The 26,492-nt window shown below is 39.2% G+C and overlaps 4 protein-coding genes across 4 annotated transcripts; 3 read left to right on the forward strand and 1 right to left on the reverse strand.

The window, feature by feature from the left end:
• Positions 1-2,957: 2,957 nt before the first annotated feature.
• LOC306737486 (uncharacterized protein) lies at positions 2,958-3,767 on the forward strand (the record flags this gene model as incomplete). The annotated part of the gene is made up of 1 exon (XM_079219219.1): positions 2,958-3,767. One exon carries the CDS (start codon positions 2,958-2,960, stop codon positions 3,765-3,767), a length of 810 nt encoding a protein of 269 aa, XP_079075345.1.
• A 9,029-nt stretch (positions 3,768-12,796) lies between these two features.
• Positions 12,797-13,812, reverse strand: LOC306737487 (ecto-ADP-ribosyltransferase 5-like; the record flags this gene model as incomplete). Its single annotated transcript, XM_079219220.1, has 1 exon — positions 12,797-13,812. One exon carries the CDS (start codon positions 13,810-13,812, stop codon positions 12,892-12,894), a length of 921 nt encoding a protein of 306 aa, XP_079075346.1. The 3' UTR covers positions 12,797-12,891.
• A 1,799-nt stretch (positions 13,813-15,611) lies between these two features.
• On the forward strand, positions 15,612-16,716 carry LOC306737488 (ecto-ADP-ribosyltransferase 4-like; the record flags this gene model as incomplete). Its single annotated transcript, XM_079219221.1, has 2 exons — positions 15,612-16,290; positions 16,682-16,716. 2 exons carry the CDS (start codon positions 15,612-15,614, stop codon positions 16,714-16,716), a joined length of 714 nt encoding a protein of 237 aa, XP_079075347.1.
• A 1,946-nt stretch (positions 16,717-18,662) lies between these two features.
• vwa10.2 (von Willebrand factor A domain containing 10, tandem duplicate 2) lies at positions 18,663-25,386 on the forward strand. The gene is made up of 17 exons (XM_079220305.1): positions 18,663-18,892; positions 19,406-19,613; positions 19,746-19,831; positions 19,954-20,047; positions 20,338-20,466; positions 20,556-20,742; positions 21,076-21,245; positions 21,472-21,584; positions 21,770-21,886; positions 21,985-22,188; positions 22,267-22,402; positions 22,546-22,698; positions 22,800-22,892; positions 23,089-23,198; positions 23,481-23,645; positions 23,948-24,271; positions 24,610-25,386. The coding sequence occupies exons 1-17, from the start codon at positions 18,704-18,706 to the stop codon at positions 25,039-25,041; spliced, it is 2,910 nt and encodes a 969-aa protein (XP_079076431.1). The 5' UTR covers positions 18,663-18,703; the 3' UTR covers positions 25,042-25,386.
• The last annotated feature ends 1,106 nt before the right edge of the window (positions 25,387-26,492 follow it).

A 26,492-nucleotide genomic window follows, 5' to 3' on the forward strand; every position in this document is an offset into this window, starting at 1 on the left:
TTGGTCCCTCTGCCCCTCCCCAGGTGAAGGGCGTTTCAGAGCTCTGAGAACTGATAAGCAGCAGAAAGTCATCAACAGGAAGAAGAACAGATTCAAAGCTGCCGTAAAAAAAAAAAACTCCTTTGGATAATGAAGAGCCGTGCATACAATGGACAGCGCGATCGCTGCCAGCCAAGAAACACAGCAAACGGCCACCTTGTACCTCAGAGGTTTCCACCTGAGGAATATCACAGGATGGACAGTTGCAAGGTATTGCTCCAGACAGAGGTAGCTCTGCATCAGGGGACGCATAAAAACGAAAATTAAACTCAATAAATTAAACATGTGAAAATAGAGAGTGCCAGGAAGTGACTCAGGAACGTGACTCGGGAAATACCAAATGCCAGAGAGAGAGAGAAAGGATTCAATCACAATCTGGTTGAGAGGGATGAAATCAGCAGTAATCTTCTCTTGTCGTCCACTAACTATAAGCCACGCGACGTAGCCATTGATGGGGAGACCAAAGAGAAGGTTTGCCGCATATGCAAGTCCTGTCAGAATGCCTTGAGGTGACCCCGTGGCTGTTTGGTTGGTGGTGTTATTGTCCATCCTTATCCTGATAATAGATACAGTAATGAACACAACCACACTGAACTTCTTGTTATAGATGTACAGTAATGCATACACTGTCAATCTCACATTATAAATGTTAATAATAAAGTCATAATATGTCAATAAATAACATAAGCAATTGCACACACAAATACTATATAATGCAAAGCACAAAAGAAAAGTATAGTTGTATTATTTAATTAGCTTAAATGACATTATCAAAAGCCCAATTTGCTTATTTCATTTAACATCCCAATAGTGTGAAATACAATGTCTCCTACCTGGAGGTTGTGAGTCCTGAAGCCACTTCTGTGAGCTACAGTTTCAATTTTCATATACATAGCATTAATATGTTGAGCAGACCTTCTAAATAGACAGGCACATGGTTGCACCCCCAACTCTCATTTTGTGTTGATTTTGGCGGCCCCTGTGGACAGACGCAGTAATGTTTTCTAGTGCCTCATTGCTTTAAGAAAACCTCTTATCTTACTGGGTCCGACAGTCTGCTCGCTCAGTCATGGTTCTCCTTGCCTTCTTCGTTTAACAAGCTACTCCAACATTGTTTTTCTACACAACAAGTTGGAGAACAGTATCAACAGCTCTTCAAAATAATACAATTGTGTTAGTTGCAAAACTCGAGTACCCAGATATTAAGCAATCTCTTTTTCATATTTATAGGGAGCTTGCTATATCAACAAATAAATGGACACTTGACCAAAGGCTCAACTCTAGTGAACTTCCCTGGCAAAAATAAACAAATAAAAATGTTTTATCACATACATAATATCAAGAGCTACTGGGATCTCTGGGAGCTGCTCCTCCCACTTTTGCCACAACTGAGTTGAGGTGTCTAATACTCTGGGTGTCTAGTTATACACATAATATTATCTTTCATGTCACATTTGAAATGCAATTGATTAACTTAATATTGTGTCTTTGTAATGATGTTTTCAACTTATCTGGAAATGTCACAGTGACTCATATGAGGAGGTTTTGTTTATTTGTTTTTAATCTTAGCTGACACGATTTACATGCTAAATGTGCAGCAATGCTTTACATGTTTGCAACAGAGAAGAAGCACGGCTATGGTCCTATATGCAAACTTGTACGTGTTTGAGGCAGTCAACCAGAAAACTACTAAATAAATGTTTGCAGCTGCTCTAATGAACACATGATGTGCAATAATACAGCCACAGCTTGTGAGAGACACTGAGTAAAAAGCAGACATGTATTTCTGTGGTAGGAATCCACATGTCAAAAGGACGACACATATATATATATATATATATATATATATATATATATATATATATATATATATATATATATATATATATATATATATATATATATATATATTAAATATGCTTGGAGCTATTTATTGTATGGCATTCTTTTCTTTTCTATTCTGTTCTACCCTCTAATGTGCTGTACTTTTAATTCAGATTGAAGACTGTTTGCTGTTGCCTTTAATTGATCCAGATTCAATTGCTGCATCTCACTTCTGCATTTTATTTCTTAAACCTTTGTACGTATGCAACTTTTATTAACTTTTTTATTTAGCTTTTTGACTGTTTTAATGTTATTTTAACTGTTTTAAATCCTGTTTTCTCTGCATTATGTTTTGATGCTTTTAATGGCTTTATGTGAAGCACTTTGAATCGCCCTATTGTTGAAATGTGCTATACAAATAAACTTGCCTTGCCTTACTGTATTGTGTAAAACATTATACAAACACACTATATATTAAATATTAAATGTTAAAGCAGCAATTGCATTTGTGAACCAAAACTTAAAGGTGCCCCGTGGAGGTTTCTTGTAAACAAACAAAAGTTATATACAAACGTCCTAAAGCTTTCCAGATTGTGAAGACCTCTGATGCAAATTTGGGATTTGGGATATTGGGCGACACCAAAAAAATTAACAAAGAATTAGTTATATACCAGCAGACAGAGGGCAAAATGCAGGGTGCAGCCTGGAAATATTTAGAGAACCCTATTTTGGGACTTCATTTAGTTATGGAATAACATTTCCATTGCAGCCTGTTTACTGCATGTTGTTTTCACACTGTATTTGACTGTGTCAACAAAGTCATAAGAACTTCTATGGCTATTTGGGCATCAGTTCAAAACTTCCCTTCACTGCTGCGTGACCAGAACACCGCTCAACTCTCTACCAGGTTTGATTCAAGAATTGTGTCGCTCTAGTTGTAAAACTGTGTGATTGCTGTGCCTCTTAAATCATTGAAGGCTTGTGATTGACAAACAATTGGTGTGCTTTATTTGTACTAATAATCCCAAAATCAAAGACTCATCACATTCCGGTAAGAACCTCTGAAGCTGTCTCTTCCTTTTTACAGACACACAATGAACACCACTTCAGACCCATCTCCTCACAGATCTCTTCTTGTGGATTTAAACATCGGTGCGGCTGCAGCCAACAACATCCTGGGTCTTCCTTTGAATGTGTATGTCATGTGGCTGATATTAGCAGCAACAAGAGAGACTTTGGCATCGGACTTCTTTTCTCTCAATTTGGCGATGTCTGAGATCGTTTTTGCTTTACTCTGCATATGCTTTTATGTTTATGTACAGTTTGATTACTTCGGTTTAAAATTCTTAATTTTCGCACTGGGCCTCCTCTTTACAGCCCGTCCCCTCTTCTTATGTTGCATCTGTGTCGAGTACTATGCTGCGGTGGTCCGACCCATGCTATATCTTAGGTTGAAACCCCTGAGGTACAAGGTGGCCTGTTGCTGTGTTGTCTGGGTGAATGCCTTGGTTTTCTGCATCTACTCACTATGCACATTTGCAAATACTCTGTATCTCTATGGGTTTTTCATCCAGAATTGTATCTTTTTCTCAGTGATACTGTTCTGCTGCTGCTCGGTTCTCAGAGCTCTGAAACGTCCCGGGCCAGGAGAAAAAGATAGAGAAAAGAAGAAGAGTAACGCAATGAAAGCTAGGGCCTTTAAAATCATTTTGCTTATCCTGATTTCTTTGGCCGTTAATTTCTTTTTGTATATGGCTGTTATTCCACTGCAATGTTGCATGATGAGTGATGAGTTTGCCATTGTCTTCACCATTAGCACCAGCTTGGCTTTAGTAACTGGGTTTCTACAGCCCCTCCTCTACCTCCACAAGGCCGGAAAACTATTCTGCTTCAGGGAGCTCTGACTATCACTGTCAACATGTGTATGTCTGTAAATGTTATGTGTAGTAGAACATAACGTGTTGCAATGCAAAGCACACATTTGCAAGAATATAACACACCGCTCTTATTTAAACTACTGTAACTTCAAAAACTGTGGGATGTATAATGTAAACAGAAGTGGTGGCGTCTTTTTTTATTTAATTTAGGATTGTTTCCATTGGTTGTGTCTAATGAACTGTACAATAAATATTGTCTGTTTTTTTATGTTTTCATGTTTGGCAAATACACGTGATTATGACGAAAAAATGTCACTCGTTACAACTCAATGGCTATTAATGTTGTGATTGGATGTAAATCTGGAGATGTTAATAGTACAATAGGGATAAAATTATAAAATACATATTGTGTTCTGAGATTGTGCATTTGTGCCTTGAAACTCAGTGTCCACGCAAACAAATACTTGCGTTTGAGAAACAAGGATTTCTCCTTCTATTATAAGGTTATTACTAAACTGTTATTACTAAACTGTGAACTATGGACACCAACTGAGGTTTCTATGTGATACATAATCAAACTGAGGTTTATGGGTGATAAATCAAATAAAACTTTTATTTAAGACTCAAGGTCCATAGGTCCATAATACAAAAGACATAAATAGAAGTAAAAATACATAAAGGCACAATTACAATACATAGCTGTACCAGTGTCTCCACAGATGGGACTGGTAGTGTGTAGTACTATACTGTACTTTATGTTCGATAAAAAACCAAGATGATCTCATTTTCAGTCATTAACTCGACAGATAAATGTATACATAACATTTCTTAGAACAGCTTGGAAAGTATTAACTCCTGCAGCCACAAACAGTTCACTGGCACTACACCATCTCGGTCTCTTCAGCAGTATCCTCATGGCGTCATTATAAGCTACTTAAAGTCTCTGTAGGCTTGCTTTATTTAAATAAGAACACAAGTGTGAAGAGTGGTGTACAATATGCTCTAAACAGATAAATATTCACTCCGTCTGTACACATACCAAACTTGCGTGAGAGAATGTTTGCTTGTGCATACGGTACATCCTACGACATTGCCTATAAATATCATCATCATCATCAGTCATCTGTTCTGTAATAAAATGTCCAAGATATTTTACCTTATCACAGACATCGAGATTGTTATCAGACAATTTGAAGTCGGGGAATTTTAGACTTTTGTCCTCCTTTCTTCTACAGATCAAAATAGCACTCTTACTAGCATTGTATTTGATATCATGTTCCACGCCATAGAAAGTGCATACAGTGAGGATCTGCTGGAGACCAGCACTACATGGACTAAAAATCACAAGATCATAATATGATTAACCAAAGTATTACCGATCATGCACAAAGCAGTTTACCAAACAGGTGGGGGAGTAACTCTTATAGTAGCAACTGACTGAACATCATTCAAAACGTTGTTTTTGCATTAATTGCATTGTAATTTCCATGTTTAGTTAGAGAACTGCAGGTGGTACGAGGAAATCACATCTGACGTGGTCAGTCATACAGCTCCGTTGCCCGAACAGGACAGAAATAATTGTGGTTTGTATACATTTCCTGGAGATTATTTTACTGCGCTAAATTATTAATATTGATAACGCAATTATATTGCAATAAGTTTAAAGTTGTGATCAGCCCAGTTGTATTCTTTGTTTGGTGCTGATCTCTTTTTTTGTATGTTTCTCCTCTCCTCTTCTTTTAGCAAAATTGGAAGGAAAATGAACTCATCCACGACATGTCTGATCTCTGACGCCGCCATTCTAACGATCACAACCTCTGCCATCAATCTCGGCCTGAGTCTGCCAACCAACAGCTTCGTTGTGTGGCTCATGGCGACCGGAGCAGGAGGCACGTTGGAGGCAGAGTTCCTCCCGCTCAACCTGGCTGTGTTTGAGATTGTTTTCTGCTTGGTTTCTGTTGGCGGGTTGCTCAAATGTATCTCCCCCTCAGTGAAATTTCTGTCAAAATTCGCATCTGGTTTTCTGTTCAGTGGCCGCCCTGTGCTGCAGTGCTGTATTTGTATAGAGCAGTATCTGGCAGTGGTTCACCCTGCGCTGTTCCTCCGGTATAAACCACTGAGGTACAAGGTGGCCTTCTCTGGGGTGGCTTGGGCACTTATTGTTGGACTTTCTGTATTTTACACACTCTTCCCCAACCTGAAGCATCTTTTTTTTCTGACTGAATGTGTGATCGTCATATCAGTGATGGTGTTCTGCTACGTATCAGTCCTTGTGGCTCTAAAGAGACCTCGGCCCGGGGAGGGCAATAAGGAGAGAAACAACGACATGAAGAGAAGAGCTTTTCTCACTGTCTTTGTGATCATTTCGACATTTGTGGGAACATACTTATTTTGGTGTGTCGCTATTCTCTCCAGTCTAAGCATGTCTTCACATGGAAAGAAAATATTCACAAAAACTTGCACATTCCTTACTTTTGCCAGTGGGTTTGTCCAGCCCCTCTTTTACTTGCGAAGAACTGGGAAATGTTCTTGCAGTACAGCTGTGCGGATATGCACTGGATGAGCTTCCTACAGTGCAACACTTGAAGTGAGTCTGAGCTCAAAGGTCTTTATTTTTCAACTGGAGTGATTTCAATAGCATGTTAGCATGCTAACATACTGAAGATGTTTCCATTGAATGATTCATATTTAAGTCACCAGCTGATTATTGTATTTTAAAACATATTTATTTTAACAAAAGGATCAGACTTTCTATCATCTTCATTTGATTTGTATCAATGTATCATCTCAGAATTATATGTATATATATACTTATATGGTCAGTTTTTACTTGATGATTTTATATCTCTTATATGGCATTAAATGACATATACTGTAAGTCATGTGAGAATATCCTAAGTGTAAAAGGCTATATAAATTCTGCTTGAATAAAATAAATACAATTTCCTATTCTGTTTGGTTGTACAATTGAGATAAGATTAGATGGATCCAATTACATACAGCTACTACATTGAACAGGTGTTTCTATTTGTCTGGTGTCTCAGTGTCTTTCACACATGGATACACCAGTGCTGTTCAAATGGTGTGGAATTTGGAGTCAATGCAGATATTTGGCTTTTAAATACAAAGTGCCATGCAATATAATGTTAACAATATAATGAAAGTAAGGAAGAGAAAAACACGTTCAATTAACTTTATTTTACTTGCAGTGCACATACATGGTATACCTGATACCAAATGGTTACAAACAAAAAGGAAAATAATGTGGCTACTTTTACATGACATCTTATATTTACCGTTGCAGTGTATGTGAAGGACGCAGCTGACAGGAAGTAAACATGAACCCAAGCTCAATGGCAAAGAAAAGACAAGCAGCAACCTCACGTATTCTAAGTGATTTATCCTATAGCTACACCTGAACACAATTGGCACATACATCGATTCCCAGCCCTGAAGAGGTAAAGGAAAGGATGGATAATCCCGACCCAAACCATTACAGAGTAAGCCAGTGGATGCAAAATGCACAGTGTGTTCCGCTCTATTTTGTAAACCAAGAAGTACATTGTGGCCAGGGGTAAATAGCCTATTAACGCAGTCATCTGGAAGGTCAGGACAATATTGAAAGCCCTTTTCTTGATCAAGTTGGATCCTTCCCTCTCTCCCTCCCCAGGAGATGGCTGTTTCAGAGCCCTGAGAACTGGTAAGCAGCAGAGAGAGTTGCCAATAAAGGCCATCAAAAAATAGGCTTTGTAAATAGTTAATGATTCTGGTTGTCCACTGCAAAAGAGCATTTGGGGTATACCAACCATGATGGAAAACAGCCACAAACCCCAACTAAAGCTCATCCTGTACCGAAGGGGTTTGTACCTGCAGTACAGCATTGGGTGTCGGACTGCAAAATAGCGCTCTATGCACATACAGTTCTGGAATTGAACCCTGGTTATGAACATTATGTTGATGAGTTTAGTCACTGTGTCTGCCATGTTAAAGTTGGGAAAAAATGTCATGGTCAATAAAGGTGGCCCCAGGAAACCAAAAAGCATCTCTGTGAGGACCAAGTGGAACGCAAACACTTCCATCCGGTCTGTCCAGAAGGCTGGCGATGACATCATCAGCCACAGCACCCAGCCATTAGCAGGCACGGAGATCAAGACATAAGGCATAATCGTATAGGCGGCAGGAGACCCCAAACAGAGACCACACTTCGTCGCTTCTGCCGAGGAGTTTTGCATGTTTTCTGGAAAGTAGTACAGGGAGGAAAAAAAACACTGTTGTGAAATGTAGAGTAGAGGTTTGCATTTTACTACAAATGACTTAACACAACCCTTGTTGAATGAGTAAGAGGCCAGAAGAGTCCTTTAAATGTAGTTGTCAAGAGGGCATAGTGTGAGATATCTCATTGATTTACAAACACGAAATTGACATAAATGAACTGACATACAATTAGAGAAGGACATTTTCTCTTCATTTATTTGCAGAGACCCCAAATCTGTTGTTTACAATTGTTGAAAGAAAAACTCGAGAAATGCAGAAGTTGTCCAGCGATTTCATTCTCTGTTTGCAATGCATCCCTACATTTATTCTCAAAATAATCCGCACTAAAGCTGTAAAGGTATCATGAGGGATTATTAATAAAATACACAATTCACACAATATAACACTCTTTTCCTCACAAGGTGTAAAGGAAAAATACGAGAAGAGAAAATCATTTAATTGTATTCATTGTTTCACCCAACAGTCTAGAAATTTGAACTCACCAACTTTGTCTTTCCCTGAGTTTCCCCGATGATCAGTAACCAAATAATGTCCATTAGCAATTTGCTGACATGCAAAACTGGTAGATGTGTGTAAACAGGGTTTGGTGTTTATCATCTCTTTTCTGTTATATTGAACATTTCAAGAGAGAGAATATGAGATCCTCTGCATTTAGATCATGATAGAATTAATCATTTTTCAAAAAAGCCCCCTTAAGAGTACATTTTTTAATCAGGTCTTGCTACCATAGTGTTGCAAGTTTGTTCAGTAAGAGCTGGAGGTAAAGGAGCCGGACAACATCACTGAACATCTGGCACACATTGTTAGAGGTATGAACACAGATTACTTGATTGTGATTCTTGGTTAGATCCTTGTGTTTTCTCTGTATATTTTTAAAAAGCTGCGGTTTATAAAGCCTACGGTGTGTGAAAGTGTTGTAAAGCGCTTTGGATAAAAGCATCAGCTAAATGTAATATGTAATAAGTAATATTTTCAGCAGAGTCTTTTGCCTCATTCCAGGAACCTGCAAAGTATCTCTCTTTTAGTCCCTGTCCTCTGCTGTTGCTTTTATCTGATGTGTTGGTTGAGTGTATTGTGTGTTGGAGCCCCATTGTTGTCCGGTCTACCGTTGTGAGGGATCCAACGTGTTACTGACCCGTACCACAGGTGACTCACCTGCAGTCGTATTTCCCTTTCTTCCAGTGCAGAGCAGAGTGGTGAAGTCCCAACACTTTCCACGTTTAAGAAACGATGAACTGCCTCACACTGTGTACTAGAAATTCTATATTGGAAAAGTGGGTTGGTAAATGCTTAAACTATTTTAGAAAAAAAAGTAGTATGGTGCTCAAAAGCTTAACTCAGCAGGCTTCAGGATGAGACGATGTCACGCACTAAGTGAAGCCCTCGGGTCAAAGGTTTTGATGAGACAACCAATCCTCAGCATGTGTTCAGGACTCATGGTCAACTTTTTATGTACTTTGCCTTCATGGACAGACAGGTCATCACTCATACCTATATCATTTGCACATGCGTGTCCTTATATGGACTGCGTGAATGTGTGAAGCATTGTTATTGCTTTCATTGTTTCTGTCTGTACCATGTAAAGTGCCTTTGAATACCTTTTCGAAAGTGCTATACAAAGAAAATATGTTATTATTATTGTGTATGTGTAATGAATTTAAGTTTGTGCACTTTGAAACTATGTCAGAGAGGTGGTGTTCTAACTTGTAATACCAAAGTGAAGCATGTAAAACTGACTTTGGTCCTGTAGAATTTACAGAAGTCCAACATTCAGGAGAAAAGCATACAAATAGCTATTTCCCAATTTGTTAATTTGTAAGAATTCTCCATCATGCATTTTCTTATTTTCAGAATAAAAAAAATAAAAAAAAAGATTTTTGTTTTCTGAAAAGGCTCTCAAAATATTTTTCTAATTGTGTATGGTGTCTTCTGTGCTGTGATATGTGTTTAACTTATTTAGAACTTTCACAGGGACTCTTAGGGACAATGAATCTATTGTCTTTGACTGTATCTCACATGATTTGCAAGAGAAATGATCCAACTATGCTTTACATGTTGTAACAGACACGAAGCAGTTTGCATGCTCTCACATGCAAACTCACAGGTGAGGCAGTGAACCAGAAAGCCACGACAGAAATGTTTTCCACCTTCTTTATAGTTCACTTTGATTGCAATAATATTAGTGTATAACGCCACAACCATAACTTGTGAAAAGTCAAACACACATTTCATCCTTCATGTATCCGTCTGGCAGCATTTTTGGTTTTTGAATTTCTCTGCTTCATCGCAGGCTTGTTTGAAGTTGCCGTCTCTGTTTTTCTCATTTCTCTCAACTGTTTTGAGCCTCGTCCAGTTGAAGGCAACACATTCAGCCCAGGTTCAACAGACTGCTTTAAAGAATGAGGACACATTATCTTGTGGTCGTTTTACTTCCAAACATAGTCATCATTCAGCATATACACTAAGCACATTGCAAGTGATTAGCACTGTGGCATAGACTGTCACTATTGCTACCCTCCATTAAAGTAGAAACCTGGAGACACTGTTGTTAAATCAAAAATAATCTCTGCTAACTTGTGGAGTCAGAAACACCCTTCAATGTAACAGCATAGTCTCTCTGCAGTCTTCACTGACAACATTGGATGCCTCATTAGTGTCCAAAAATGAGGAGACAGTTTTGCAAGATAAACATGACCGTACCAGGGAGCATTATGGGGAGTGTGAATGCATTCAGCTGGAGGTAAGAGCTTTGACTGAAGCATCTGTGCAGTCAGACATCTTTCTGGCTTATGTTTGCAAGTTTTAGTTTCATACAATGCAGAGTGCACCCAGTTTTATATATTAATGTTCTGTTGTTTGTCTTGCACGGATAATAAAGCCAAAGAGTTGAACTCTATGAGTCAGGATAAAAGTGAAGTGCAATGATCACTGCATTTGGTCCTGTGGAACTCTGGGCTCACGAATGTCAGACAATCACAATTAGGAAGAAAGCAGAACTAACTACATGACAAGTTTATTGATGCTGACTTTGCTTTCAGACATATGTTGAATGTTACACAGTATAAGGTCTGGGATATATACGTTTTCAGGAAACAATGTTGTAATCTTCTGTGTAGATCATTTGATTTACAGTGATCATATTCGACTCTGCTGTCTTCCTCTTGATAATGCAAATAAGCACCTCCCTTCCCAAAAAAAACAACTGGTGTATTTCCACACTTTCTGGTTCAGAATCTAATCAAACAAACAAGTCAAGCAATAATGTAAACAGTTTACATTTCAAACACTAATACTGGTCACTTGCCCGATACAATATTTGCATGAGCTCATGCAACCCAGAGGGTTGGTTCGTGTCTGTGACATCACAGCTGGAAGCTCAACCCATTCAAGTCATTTTACTTGGTCATTAATCATTGTGTGTACATTGTATGAATTACACATGTAAAAAAAAAAAAAACATTTGTGAAACAGGCACAATTTGTGAAACACAAAGCGTATTTTATTATATTTGGCACGGTTTTACAATTGATTTTCTTCGATATATTCTATTTATGTGTGCAGAGGACCTAGATACAACAGAACAGAGATGCAATGTAATACAATTCTGATAGTTTTCACAATCTCTTCATCTGTGACTATTTGGCTTTTGACATTTTAATCATTAAAATATGAAAATACTGGCATTTCCCATGTGTGTATTCCGAAAAACAAGATCATGTATATTATTATTATTGCCTGTTATGTTATGTGCCACGCTCATCACATTGACTTCCTGTCTACCTGCCTGTCTACCTACCATCCTGTCTACCTGCCTGTCTGTCTACCTACCATCCTGTCTACTTGTCTGTCTACCTACCTGCCTGTTCATCTTACTTTTGCTGCTTTGAGAGTGTTTAAAATCCATGTAAGTAACTCTAAAATGGCCGCTGTAAGAACATATGGAACCAGTTTCTTTCTTTGTAGTCCAGTATGTACAGTAGTGGGCAAACATGGTGAAGGGATACACGCTATACATTACACATACATTGCAAGATATGAAGACACAGGATAAACAATAACGCATACAAATACATGTTGAGAGAGTCTATACTGTACAATGTGTTCATCAAAACTGCTGTTGATCTTTCATGGAAATAAAAATTGCACAAAATACATTCATTCATGACATTTCTAAAAATAAAATGTGAAGAATACTGATATTGCCAAGGATGAATTACTGTGTCACACTGCATATGCATACTGCGTAGTTTGGTGAATACATGTTAAAAACCTTTATATCTGCCTCCCTCAATTGCCGGCAGTAAGGTACCTAACTAAGCACAAAAGCATCGCCGCCCTTTCTGTAAATTATTTAAGGTTTTGTTTTGTATTCTTTGATCCTTGAAATTAGTTTTTGAGTTCTGGCTTATTCCAAAACATTCCCGATTCTTTATTTTCCTTACTTTGGTCATTGTATTTCCCTAAATGTATATAACGCTTCAAATTACTTTCCCAAAATGTGAAACAAATATATATACTGTATATATATATATATATATATATATATATATATATATATATATATATATATATATATATATATATATATTATTTTAGGTAATTTTTAGATGCTTATCAAAATAAAGGTACAATTCCTTGGCTCTCCAGTCTTGATAGAAAATGTCCCCATACTATAAATCATATAGTTTTGGGTGTAAGCAATGAGGAATGACCTCATTTCGATGATAATTTCGTCCACAATCAACAAAAGAGTCAGAATGTATTGTGGACAGTGTGGCCTCTGCAAACTGAGCTAACAGAGGGAAGATTTATATATCTCTCAATGACAAACAACCATAACAAAGTGTCCAAATAACACAACAGCACCCATCTTTGATTATTGGCTAACTCTAAATATCACCAAAATAACCAGCAGCACCAGCAGAGCTAGCAGCACTGCAGCCACAAAACGCTTCTGCCTGCGTTTTACAAGGACCACAGAAATGATGACCAACAGCATTAAGCATACTGATACAATCCCAACCCTGCTTTCATGCCAGTATGTTAAAAAAGCTCCAAAATATGTTTTAATTTGCTTTCCATTCAGTTTACAATTTAAATCTCTCCTCGGTACTTTGGTGCTCTGTAGCTTGTAAACCACACTGCACCATGGGTCATTTGTCAGGACATCAGTGATTTTGAAGACCTCATAGGGAGGAATCAGCACCTGTCCCATTTGGTTTGTCGCAGAGTAATATGTTATGTCGGCACCAAAGCATGAGTAGATCTCAAAACAAGACACGTTGCCATTCAAATCAAACGACTGCCTGCTTGAAGCGACCCAAGTGAAAGCGCCAAAGCGCATGTTTGTGTTGATTACGTTGCGATCAAAGTGTTTCCATGTCCTGTGAAATGTGGTTCTGCACGATGTCTGATTGTGACGCAGAACTTGGATGGCATCAGTCAGGTAGAAGTAGAAATAGTGGAACTTAAATCTGTGTGTGGTGTAGTCGTGTTTCCCTGTTTTCACTGCTTGGTTCAAATGTTGTTGGATGTTTTTCCCCTCTGTGTACATGTAGATGACTGTAGAGTGCTCCTCTTTCAGGTGCTTGTGTGCAGGTTTCTTGGCAACGCCTTCAGCTGAAGCCCAGGCACTGCTGAAGTTTTGGCTGAAGTGCCACTCAAACACGCCTAACAGCTCGATCACGGGGGTTGTTTCAGACTTGCATCCGTCGTACATGTCATCGATGCAATCTGTCGCCATGTCCAGGCGGAAACCAGCGGTCTTAGTTTTCTGCAGATGACCGATGAGAGACATGTGACGGTGAGCAAAATCAACAATTGCACAGGGTTTTGGAATATTCAGTGAAAATAAGCAAGTAACAAAGAGCTGTCATCCGCACCTCGGCAGGTTTCTGAGCTTCGTGAGGCCACCAGAGTAGTAGAAATGGGTCATAATACAAAAGGAACGCCCCGGCCAAAAACACACAAAGGGTTGCCCAGTTTCTGAGTGACTTCCACTCACATAGTGGCCCTTTGGAAGAGAAAAAACGTTGAACTAAAATATATTTTCTAACTTTTTCTAACACAATGAATATGCATCGGACATCGTATAATCATATCACTTCCATGCACATTGGCACTGTTTGTATGCTTAAATCTGCAAGTAAAAGTATGAGCCTAGTGGTTGACATGTAGGAGATAAACGATAATCCATAATCAGGATCCACATAACATTTACTTGGAGACTGATCCATCAATAAACATCCTCATATTCTCCACCAACAGTGTATGATATATTATCTGTTTCTGGCTTACCTTTCCAAGGTGGTATCTTCAGCAGCATGATATTCCTTTGAAAGAGTGCTGTTATTGTTCGCAAACCAAGAAGTTACAGCTCACAGGATTTACAGGTATGACCACACGGCACAGACATTCTACGACAACTTTGCTCGGAGGCTTCAGAGCTAAAATGGATCTTATCTTATAGTATCGTGAGAAGAAACACAAGCGTTTCTCTTTTCCTGATCTTGCAGCGTAATCTCATATCATTTATGTATTTGTCAAGTGTAAATAAAACCTTTGTGCCACACTGGCCCTGTCATTTCCCTGTGTGCACTACCAGAGAAAGGTTCCACATGTGGTAACACAAGTAAATCCTGTTTGGTAGCTTGCTCAGGTGAAAACAAAACAAAGATAGTTTATGTCATTGTGTTGTGAAACACAATGACTAAAACAGTTTAAGGGAGAGAAAAGGGAGATAGCAGCTCATCTCGTCACATAAAAGACAATACTTCATCATAGTGCTGCTCAGGATGTAGTAAGTTATAAGAACATGTCCGATTTTTTAAAAACTTCTATTGTCTTCAAAATGTAATGCTTTTTTATCACCAATACTGATTTATATGCATCAACTTTAAAGTGTTTTCCCATTGGAGTCAATAATTAAGCACCACGTGACTTTAAGCGCAGTTCCACACCTTTGGTTTTATTTGTATTCAGATCAACTGCTCTTACAGTACAGCTTGATATGATGGGATGTACATGGAGTTACAATTGCAAATTAAACATGAAATGATACAGTATGATATATTTTGATGAAATGACATGTGTTACAGTACAGTGCTCGGTTCCAGTAGGGGTCCTGCAGGTTTTAGTTTCACAACAGATTTCATGTTTCAGATACACGATGCCTTTCTGGGAGAGGGAAGCATGTCGGAGAAAAACTTCATCTGCGTGTGCCATTACTTCTCTTGTTCTTTTGGTGGGACTGCTGATCTTTGTTGTCGTATATCTGACGCTCCGCTGGCAGGATATGGTTGGAGAGGTATTTTTACACTACATGTTTGACATTTACATGACTCGAGCAAAAAATAAAAGGAGTCACAAATAGTGTTTGAAAAAACAACAACATGCATTTCTCATTTTTAAGTACGCACTTTTAAAATAACTATTGCCATTATCTGGAAAATGTTTTTTAAGGACTGTGCAAAAGAGGTTCCAGCTTAATACTGTTTATTTAGTGTATATTTCCATCTAGTGGATAAATACTGAACAGCTAGTCTCTCCTCATTTCAGCGTTTCATGCTGGATCTGACTCATGACCTGAAAGACAACATGTATGACGACTGCAGATCCAAAGCTGCTGCTGTGACTGATGAAGCCATGATGCAGAAATGGGACACTCATACAAACTTTAGTCAAGCCTGGAGCAATGCAGAGCAAAGAGCCAGAGAGCCCGCACACATGTACATGGAGAAACGTCATTCTATGGCCATATACGTGTACACAAATATTCTGCTGCAACCTGTCAAGCAAAACCTAGAAGAAAGTACTGGAAAAAGACAAAAGGAGACATTTGAGCCGCGCTCTCTTTACTTGTTCCTCAGTGAAGCCGTTCAGATTATGAGGCACAGTCAGGTGACATGTCTTCGCACAAACTACAGAACACAGACACTTTTAAATCCGAACATCTCTAAAGAACTGATTCGTTTCAGTACCTTCGTACTAGGTTCTGACGGGTGGAGCTTTGGAAGCGGCGCTTCATGTTTTGAAGTATTCACGTGTTTCGGAGCTGACGTCACGCATTACTCCGCCCTGAAGCTAAACAGCCAGGTGCTGATTCCTCCCTATGAGGTTTTCAGAGTCACAGAATCAGAGACGGATACAGAGAGGTGTAAAGTCCTCTACAGACTGGAGAGCAACCTGAACTGTGTTTATGACCAAGAGAGCAATATGTTGCATCCAATATCTGCATTACCAGTTGATGGGTTTTGGCTAATTTTTGCCATCGCTTGTATCATTATTCTATCTCTTTTGCAACCCTTTGTTATTGTGAAGGTGTTAGAACACCATAAGAAAACTGCTGTGTATAGTGCCTCGTCTTTCCATAACAGCACTAACTACCCAGCTAGTGTTGTCATTTAATAAAGGGTCAGATTTGATTGGTTCCATTAGCTTTAGCGATCACATTACGGCAGACAGTTCCACGTTTTAAAACTTAATGTGTAAAAATTCTATCATGTAATATTTGCAAATAGTGTTGGTTTACATTTCTGTGAAAGCCCATTTCCACAAGTAAGAAAAGAAGTAGGACAGGACTCCTTTAAAATGTCAACATACTCCTTGAGGGAGTGAAGAGGTCAAAGTATGTTTAAATTCTTGGCTATGTGTCTTCGTCTTCTCAGTACAGAGACTTGCATATCAAGTAAAGGCGAGGTAAGAAATATGCTGTTAAACAGGATTGTGTGACAAGATGCAGACAGATTTTTACCTACAATCCACCAGATGTGCCACTGTGCACATGTACGTCTAAATGCTCTCTAGTTTCTTTAATTTGAGATTAAGTACTGTCTATCCAAATCTGATTAACACAGGAGTGACCTTTCAGTAATGAAACAAAAAGGGGTTTTTTTACACCATAACTTGAAAAAAGAACAGCCACAACAGATTTCAGAAGGGTTTAGACATTTGTAAAAAAAAAAAGAAAATCACCTTATATGGATTCCTTCTTGCCTAATGAGCGTCAGTTTCTTACAAATTACATTTTGACATGGGATTTATCTGACAGGGTTATTGTGAAATATTCCGGACAATGACACATCAAATGGATAAACAATTTCCCCAATGCATCATCAACAAAATATAAAAACACTGATAATATCAGGTCTGTAGGAACAAAGCATACAATCCAAAACAGTATGTGCAACCATGTGGGTGTATTATGTTAAGATTGGGCAGATAACGATATAAAACACTATTGTAAGAGAGCATGGCTGCCATTTTCTGCGGAGCAACAGAGAACAATGTTTATATTAGAGGTGAATTCCATTCTCTCCCTCTGAACTATTTTAAAGGAATTCCAAAGGGGCAAAACTTAAAAGACAAACATGCTACATGATCTTACTACACTTTACAGACTGTACCGGCCACAGTGTAGTATTATCTTCCCCTACCAAACACAAACTTGGCCGTGCTGCTAAAAATTAATGTGTTGTTAGATGTGTTTTTTTACTTTTGAGAAGGTGTACAGATTGTTAAGCCCTCCGAGGCAAATTTGTAACTTGTGATTTGGGGCTATACAAAATAATCTGAATTTAATTTAATTGACGGCAAGGCTAGCTCCTTCCAGTCTTTATGCTAAACTAGGCTTAACATGACCAGTTCTGTATTAACACACAGACATATTTAAATGTTCCTTTAGCTGGGCACAGATTGCCCATTGAGGTAAAGGTTTGCCTACATGACGTATCCATGTGATTGAGTGTGCCGCTCGGAACAGATGGATTGATTGATAAATGTTGTCCTTACAATAAGCTATATTACATACAAAGAAAAGCACAGGCACACACATGCAGAAAAAAATGTGTGGGAGTTCTATTCCTCAGCTCAGTCACTGAAGACATATGCAACTATAAGAGGGATGAATGAGGGCGCACACTCACTGTCTCTTAGCACACACACTCACACACACTCAAAAATTCCAGAGAACACAGGAAACGCATAGGTCTATAAGATTGCACAATATTATCTGAGTGTTAACAGGTAATGCAGACAAAGGAAGACAGAAGCATCTCAATGTCTGAATAAAGCCGGACTGCTAAACCACAGAGTGGACACGGGTAAGAGTATAAATATACTTGCATTTGTGTATTGTTAATTGTGTATAGGTAATTGGTAGTAATCATGAGTAATCTTACATATATTATAGTTTTAATTACTTTATTACTTTAATTATTATTATTATTATTAGTAGTATTAGTAGTAGTAGTAGTAGTAGTAATATTGGCATTTTTGTATTTTGTATTTTATTTAAAATATGAGGTTGCTGTCAAACCACGGTTCAAAATATATATTTAAATAGCACAAGAGATGCTGTTGATCAGATTGTCTTGGGTATTACGTTGAAACTATCAAATCAAAGTAGATATTCTCCTCCTTGATAAATGCATGTTTAATTTTAAATGCTTTCTCGGGATATCGTGTTGCGCCAATGCTAGTTGTTTAATGTTAACTGTGTTTGTTGTAAAATGTAACATAAATTGAAACAGTTGTATTTCCCGTCACTGTCACTTTCTATTTCTTCCTCAGGTGGTTTCCCTTGCCCTAGTATACCTTATTCACTGCCAGTAACCAAGGAAAGAAAACAGTTGGGAAGGTTTGGAGAAAGTATAATTTAGATTTCTTCCTGTCCAACTTCGTTGCCCATCATGGCAGTCTGGTTCTTGGTGGCGGTGGCCATCTCCCTGCCAGCCCTCGTTCACAGCTTCCAACCACTCTTCTCATTTGATGGGAATTCCACCACTCACCGTGACATCACACAAAGGGCAGTCCTCAGAAAGACGGCTGAGGTCTGCCGAGATATTGCTGCCTCGGAGGGACGGGACTTCAGCCTGACTGTGAGTCGAAAAAGCCACACCGAAATGATGTATTATATGTATTTTTATTATTATGTCTATTACATGAGGGACAATTTCTCCACATATAACCGTGTTGTGGTGTTTTATAAAATGTTTGCCCAAGAGTTGGGGCAATCAGACATGCAGTTTGACGTTAGGGTGGAAGTTAGGGTCAACCCTTTGGACACAATGATGGAAAATCATGAATTCATTCATTCATTACAGCTAAACCAAGAGCATATTTTGCTCTTGCAGTAACTGAAGTTTTCGGGAGACACCCTTGGAGGTATTGTCTCTCAGCTCTGGCTTCCACTTTGTCATCTGTGCCCAGATCACTCACATAGTTTTTCCTCAGAAAAACTACAGGAAGATGGAGATACATGCGTCTCTATTGTTGATTATCTTAAAAACTGTTCAGTGCAAAACTCCATGAGGCTGGAACACAAGAGTACGGTGTGTTTAAGATCAATTTTACAAAGTACACTCAGTAATTTGTCATGTCTTTGTCTCCAGATTGATGACAGCCTGTCAACGGACATGGTGCAAAGGGCCTGTTCCTCTGCAGGCACCTCCAGCTCTCTCCTCTCGACTGTCATCTTCACAACATCCATCGCCGATATGTACTTCAGCAACGCAAAAGTGGATTTGATTTATGCGCTGAGTGAGGAGCACCATTTTGATGCTGAGACCTTCCAGGGAGGACGCGATGTCATAACAGCAGGTAGACATCAAACATTGCTTTCCCACTCAAGACATCCATGAAATAACAAGTGTGAAAAGATATGTTTCACTTCTTGCAAAGTGCAGGTTCAGTTTGCAGCTAACTCTCTCTGTTCTCTATCCTGCTGCTGAGGTGTGTCGGCCGTGAAGGCCAGTGTGAAGCTGGAGAACTTTGTCACGGGGAGGTGGACTCTTGGGAGCGTCTGTCATACCCTACAGGTGAGATTTAAGATTGTTGTTACAGATTGTTGTGGGGACATTGGTGTCATTCTTTTAAGGTGAGAGGCGTGATCAAAACTGCAGTGATGTGATAAATGATGTTTCTTGCTCTGTACGTCAAGGACTTCTACAGCCACAGTAACTGGGTGGAGCTGGGGAACAATGCTCCTCACAGCACACTGATCAAACCAGACCAACTTCTCCAGAACTTGGCAGGTAGGAAATGTTTTCATCAGCGCTTGGCCACAAAACTGCTGCCTGGTTACTGTTTATTCTATGTGCTTGAGCGAGAAATTACACAAGGCACATTGCAGTTTATCTGTCACCTGTCAGATAACAAATACCCACCCTGCCGTGGTATGCGTTCAATCACACAATCCACACATGAAAATCTGTACAATGTGACTCAATATTTTACTTAACACACAAGCCTACAACTTAGTTCCCAAACATGATGAGTTAACAGTGCCAGGTTGTATCTTGTTTTCTACTTGAATTTGCTGCAGGCCTAACTACACCAACATGTAGAAACTGTCCAGGAGGAAAGTGTGAGAACAACCTCCTGCCTGACCTGCTGCAGCAGGGGCTTCTCACTTCAGGGTACTTCAACGTCTTCTCCTCAGAGAAACCTGCAGGTGACTTTAAGGAACCATCCACATGTGTGTTCTGTTCCACCATAAGATCTTTTGACATAAAATAACAAACACATTCTCTCTGCTGGAAGGTAAATGCAGCCACGGTGGATCATTTGATCAGACGAGCACACGTGATCCAGTGGGAGGCATTAATAAGGATGATGTTGGGTCCAGTCATGGCTCACTTCACCACAAAGCAGTGGATTTGGCTGTGAAGGCCACTATGGAGCTACTGGAGGACATCAGACGAGCTGCCGGAGACAAGAACTTCCTGCGGTACGGGCTGACACCACCTGACATCAGCCATTTGGAGACTTACACAACCGCAAAAAAAACATATGGCCACTGAAGGATGAATGTGGGGTGGACAAAATACACCAAATTAAAGCAAAGATAATGCTTCACATTGAAATAAAGTCAATTATATTATATCTCTCCCAGATTTCTGTATAGCTTGCACTTTTCAAACAATCTATCTCAGCTTTAATCAGTCTTTTGTCTGCTTACTGCGCTGCCTCTAAAAAAAAATCTGTGCCAGATGTGACAGATGAAATCCCCTTGATCACCTGTATAAAGTAAAGCTGATTTGTCTCTCTTGTGTTCACACAGATTGATGGGCCTCTCCCAGTCCTCTGTGCTGTGTTTTGTCATTGACACCACAGGCAGTATGAGCGATGACATAGCCGAGGCGAAGAGAGTTTCTTTCGACATCATTGACAGTAAGAGGGGAACCCAGCAGGAGCCCTCTGCCTACATGTTGGTACCCTTCAATGACCCAGGTCTGTCTGTAGTTCAGGAGTGAAGTTTGATCCTTTTTACGAGCTTATGCTGCTTCCAAATAAAGTAAAGATGTTGCTCTATGTCTATGTGAACATGAAGAAAGTTTTCTAAAACTGCAAAAGAAAAAATGTGCCATTGTAAACTGTGTGCGTGTACATTAGCTCTCGTCAAAATATAATGCATAGTTAAGTGAGTGATTGTAACGTTTATCTATTCTATATCCAGGTTTTGGACCTTTGATTATGACAACCAATGCAGACATCTTCAAAGACAACATCAACAAGCTGTCTGCAAGTGGAGGAGGAGACATCCCAGAGTTGTGCTTGTCTGGACTGCAGGTGTGATGAATGATAAATGAGCTAGTGAAATGATTGCGAAACCTTGAATGCAATATTAACCACAAAATGTGTATAAAAATCACTTTTCATTCAAATAAAAGTTTGTCATGTTGTTTGTTTTGTTTTTGTTTATTTAATAAAGACACTTTATATTAACAAATAAATGCTTTTCTTGTCTCCGTCAGCTTGCCCTGACTGCTGCTCCACCCTCCTCTGAGATTTTTGTCTTCACTGACGCTCCAGCTAAAGATGCTCACCTGAAAAGCACCATCACAGCCCTTATAGAGAGCTCCAAGTCTGTGGTAAGAGTCAACACATTCCATAATAGTATATAATTGTGGACACGTATGGGTCTAATATAGCCTTTACAAGCACTTTTTTTTCTATCCGTATACTTTAGGTTACTTTCATTTTTACAGGCGTCCGGGCTAGTCGACGGCGACGCAGAAATTCTCAGAGTCAGAGTTCACGTTCAATGAGCCAATCAGACGCACAGCTGTACCGTGACCTAGCCCAAGCCTCTGGAGGTCAGGCCATTGAGGTCACCAAGTCAGACCTCTCTGTGGCTACAAGTGTAATAAAGGATTCATCAGCCACTGCTGTGGTAAGACGTTGAACAGGAACATCATACCTGATGAAAGATGATACTGTACGAGATGTTTATGTCCCTTCTTCTTTTCAGGTGACAGTTTTTCAGGTAGTGAGTAATCCAGGACGGCCGGATAATTTTACGTTGACCGTTGATGGATCACTAAGGAACATGACTGCCTACATCACAGGAACATCATCTCTCACTTTTGATCTCACCAGCTCAACAGGTGTTGTGAATGCATTTGTGCTTCAAATTAAGTTGTGTTTTGGTAGTTCCATTTGCCTTTGAATGCTTCTTTTAGAACATCTTTAGTTTGGTTTTTCTGGTAGACCAAAATGTTTTTTTTTTTAACATATTTCTTTCCTCCAGGTGTATCTCAGAGTTCCAGTCAGTCTAGTGGTCCTCTGGCATCTTTCACAACAGCAGGAAACCTACGTCGTTTAATCCTCAACACTGACAATCAAACCGGGTCATGGGAAATTAGAGTTAACTCTAATAGACCCTATTCTGTGAAGGTCACAGGTCAGTAGTAGGATAGAGATCACTTTTTAACCTGTGAGAGAACATTTTCAAACAATTTTACAAAATGTTATAATGATCTTTGGTGTGTATATGTACATTAGGTCAAAGCTCAGTGAACTTCATTTTTAATCTTGTGGAAGCTCATGTGGGAGCCCACGGAGACTTCAGTCTAAAGGAGGGACGTCCTTTTTCAGGTCAGACCACTTTCATAATTATTTTCATCTTTATTTTTACAGTTTGTACAATTAATGTGTGTGTGTGTGTGTGTGTGTGTGTGTGTGTGTGTGTGTGTGTGTGTGTGTGTGTGTGTGTGTACAAACACTGTTCAAGTCTAATATTTGAGCAGTCACACTCATCTGGTTTCCCCTTCTCTCTTGTCTTAACTTTCAGGTGGTAATGCCAGCCTCTTGGTCTCTGTGACAGGAAGTGACACAGTAAAGGTCACAGAGGTCACTCTGTTTGACAGCTCAGGGCCAACAGAGGTCAACGGATCACTGCAGGCATGTCACACATTACACTTGATGAACTCAAAGGGCCATGCCCAGTAGCTGAAGTGGATACTTACTTTTCTGCATAAAAATAAGTTATATGTTCTGCATAGAAGTAATTGCAGTTAGTGTCACTACGCTTTCTGGTACTTGACCCATTTTTTAAATATTTTCTGCAAAGCAATGACATCTCAGGCAAATAGTACTAAAAACTGCAGCTAGTAGACAACAATAGACAAAATCTAGTCATTCTGACCATCTCAAGCTCCTACTTTCTCCATCTATCCTCCACAGTCGGTGGGAGGCGGTAACTTCCTGGTGACATTCAGTGGAGTCCCGGCAGGTGACTTTGTGGTTCGCCTAAAAGGAGAGGACAGCAGCTCCACCTCCAGGTCATCACCGAGCCGCTTCCAGAGACAAGCCTCCACACAGATCAGGACATCCAGCATCTCTGTTACGGTGCGCTCAATCACATTCAGTTTTCTGTCTCAGTTCTTCACCTTGAGCGTTTATAGAGTAAATAATCTTGACAGGTCTTCAGTATATCCATATACTCAAAAAGATAGTGCCAATATCATCATAATAAAGTCAAACTGAGTCATGTTCGGGTCTCTGTGAGGCTGTGTACAGTGGTGTTTAGAACACCCTCGCAATAATACAAATTATAACATCCAGATGAATAAGTATAATTTTTACCGTGTTCACTATGTGTGACTGTATTGCTCACCCCTCCTCCTCTTATTTCCCCCGCACTTGTTCAGGCCCAAGCCAACAACACCAACATTGAACCCGGCTCCACCATCTCCGTCCCTTTCACAGTCACCACAACCACCAATGGAGTTGTTAATGACTCTGCAACCGGGACGTTCACAGTTCGAGCAAACAATGACCGCAGCTATACTTCGTCGTCGCCCAGCACCGTTACCATAGCGACTGGCAATGGAGGCAAAGCCAACGGCACCGTCACCTTAACAGCACCCGCCAATGCTGCATCAGGAACAGACGTGACCCTCACCATTGAGGCAGAAAACACAGCTGACAACGACATCAACTACACTGTCCTCAGGTTGTCTATTGTTGCCAAGGTAAGAGGAAAAACTAAAGTTCTGTGGTTGGACGTGGAATAAAAGGAAGCAGGATATGGTCGCGGTTTGGGGACAATTACTGCAAGAGCAAGAGATTGGAGCGAGGAACATAAATATATCACAGTTAAATCACATATATTGCTTAATGGTCAAATACATAAAACAATCATGTGTTTGAATTGTATTGTTCTCCTCTTTTCTTTAATTTGGTGCTTTTGGGTGACAATATTTAAACAAATGTGTCAAAAGGTTCTTTTCCTTTTTGTTAATGATAAGGATGATGTCTCATTCCTGCCTTATTTGTTCATCTCTCCCACTTCCTGTTTCTGTGTCTCCAGGTGACAGATATTACCCGCCCAGTGTGCCAGGTAGTTAGTTCATCCACCACTTGTCCATCCTCTTCATCGCTCTGTAATTCCTCCCAGTGGGAATTCATGGCTAATCTCACCGATGGCATCAATGGAACTGGCATTGAGAGCATCACCATCCGCCAAGGGAACGGTACCCTAAATACCAGCAAAGTGTCTGGAGCAGGGGGTGAGAACATCACAGAGGTTACCTACAGCGCCTCCTGCTGCTCACAGAATGTAGAGCTGGCTGCTGTGGACAAAGTAGGTAACGTGGGGACATGTGTGGGACAGGCTAGAGCATCTACCACCACCGCCCCTGTTACTACAGCTGCACCTAACACAACATCCACTGGAGGGCGCACACAGAGCATGTCACACTGTTTCTGGATCAGCGTTGTGGTTTCTCTCTTGTGGAAGTAAACGGAATAAATAGAAATTGCACTGTAAATGTGGAATATAGCACATTAATTAAATCTTTTATAGCTTCATTTGTTTTCATGAATTATCACAGATTAAAGTAAACATTGTTTCCTTCATTTGAATAATCTAACTGGTAGTGATATATATTTTTATATTGTGTTATGACTTGAATAACTTTGCTTTCTTGAAAAAATTGAACAGTTACCTAAACGATGTATTGATATTCTTTAGTGTGTAGTTTTTCTGCAGCCATCATAGCAGTGATGCCAATGTAGAATCTGCTATTATTAGAGAAATGGCTGCTACATCCAGAATAAGATCATGTGAGATGGACTCACATGTTGTTTTTAGGGTTTCAGTATATCGTTACATCATTTCTTCTTTTTAACTTAAAATACTGTTGTATGAAGGGGATATTCACTTTAAAGATACATATTTGTTGATGGTGGTGGTGATCAATAAACTTGATTAATTGTTCCTGAGGATTTATTGTTTTTTCACTATAACTTTGACTTTTGCTTATTTGGTCTTATACTTTTATTGTTATAAAGAAGTATTACCTGTGACAGCAACGCAGCAGTAGTTTTTGCATCTCTGAAAAAGTGTTAAGTAATACTAGTTGATCATATTGATGTATTTGTACTTTACTTGTGTGTAAACATTTTATACTGCCGCTACATCTGAGAAAAAGTGATTTATACTTTTTACAAGATTTTACTGATTTCACATATCATCTGAATTTCATCAAATATGAGGCCTTGTTAAAGATGAAACTACCAAAAAGTATAAAGTAATGTAAATGCCAGCATCAGTAATAATATATTATTACACTCTAACATGCCCCATTATGTGGACTAAATTAAAGTTTGAGTTTTACTTGGAATTTGGCATTTTTAGTATACAATTATTACTTTTGCCCAAGTAAAATATATTAATACCTCTTTCACCATTGACTTTATATATGACTTTACATTTCAGTTTAGCCAGTAATAAAAAATACATTGGAAAAATACACTAGAAAACAAAATCCACAGAGTCCAGAAATCCATCACACTTGAGGATATGAGTGTTAAATAGTGTTTGTGTTTTATGTGGATTTATCCTTCAAATGGTTGAAAGGATGCATGTTGAGTGAAGATCACTGCAGCTGCTGGTAAAGAGGGCAAACATAACATTTCAATAGGGACCCTGCAGTCTGTTATCTTGCAAACTGCACAGTATGGTTTCTTGGACAAAACATAAAGTTATGTAAAATATTCATGGTAAACAGAATGAATAACACTGTTGCAATAGCAAGTTAAGTTTATTTTTCTGTTTCAGCAAAAGTAAACAATAATTACAACAAAGAACCAAATTAACCTCAAAGGCAAGTCAAAATATAACAAACACAATAATAGATAACGTGGAAGAACAACTGAGAGCGACTTCCAGCAGCCGAACACGAATGGCAC

Source organism: Taurulus bubalis (genome assembly GCF_910589615.1).
Source record: "Taurulus bubalis genome assembly, chromosome: 6".
In the NCBI taxonomy this organism is placed as follows: Eukaryota; Metazoa; Chordata; class Actinopteri; order Perciformes; family Cottidae; genus Taurulus; species Taurulus bubalis.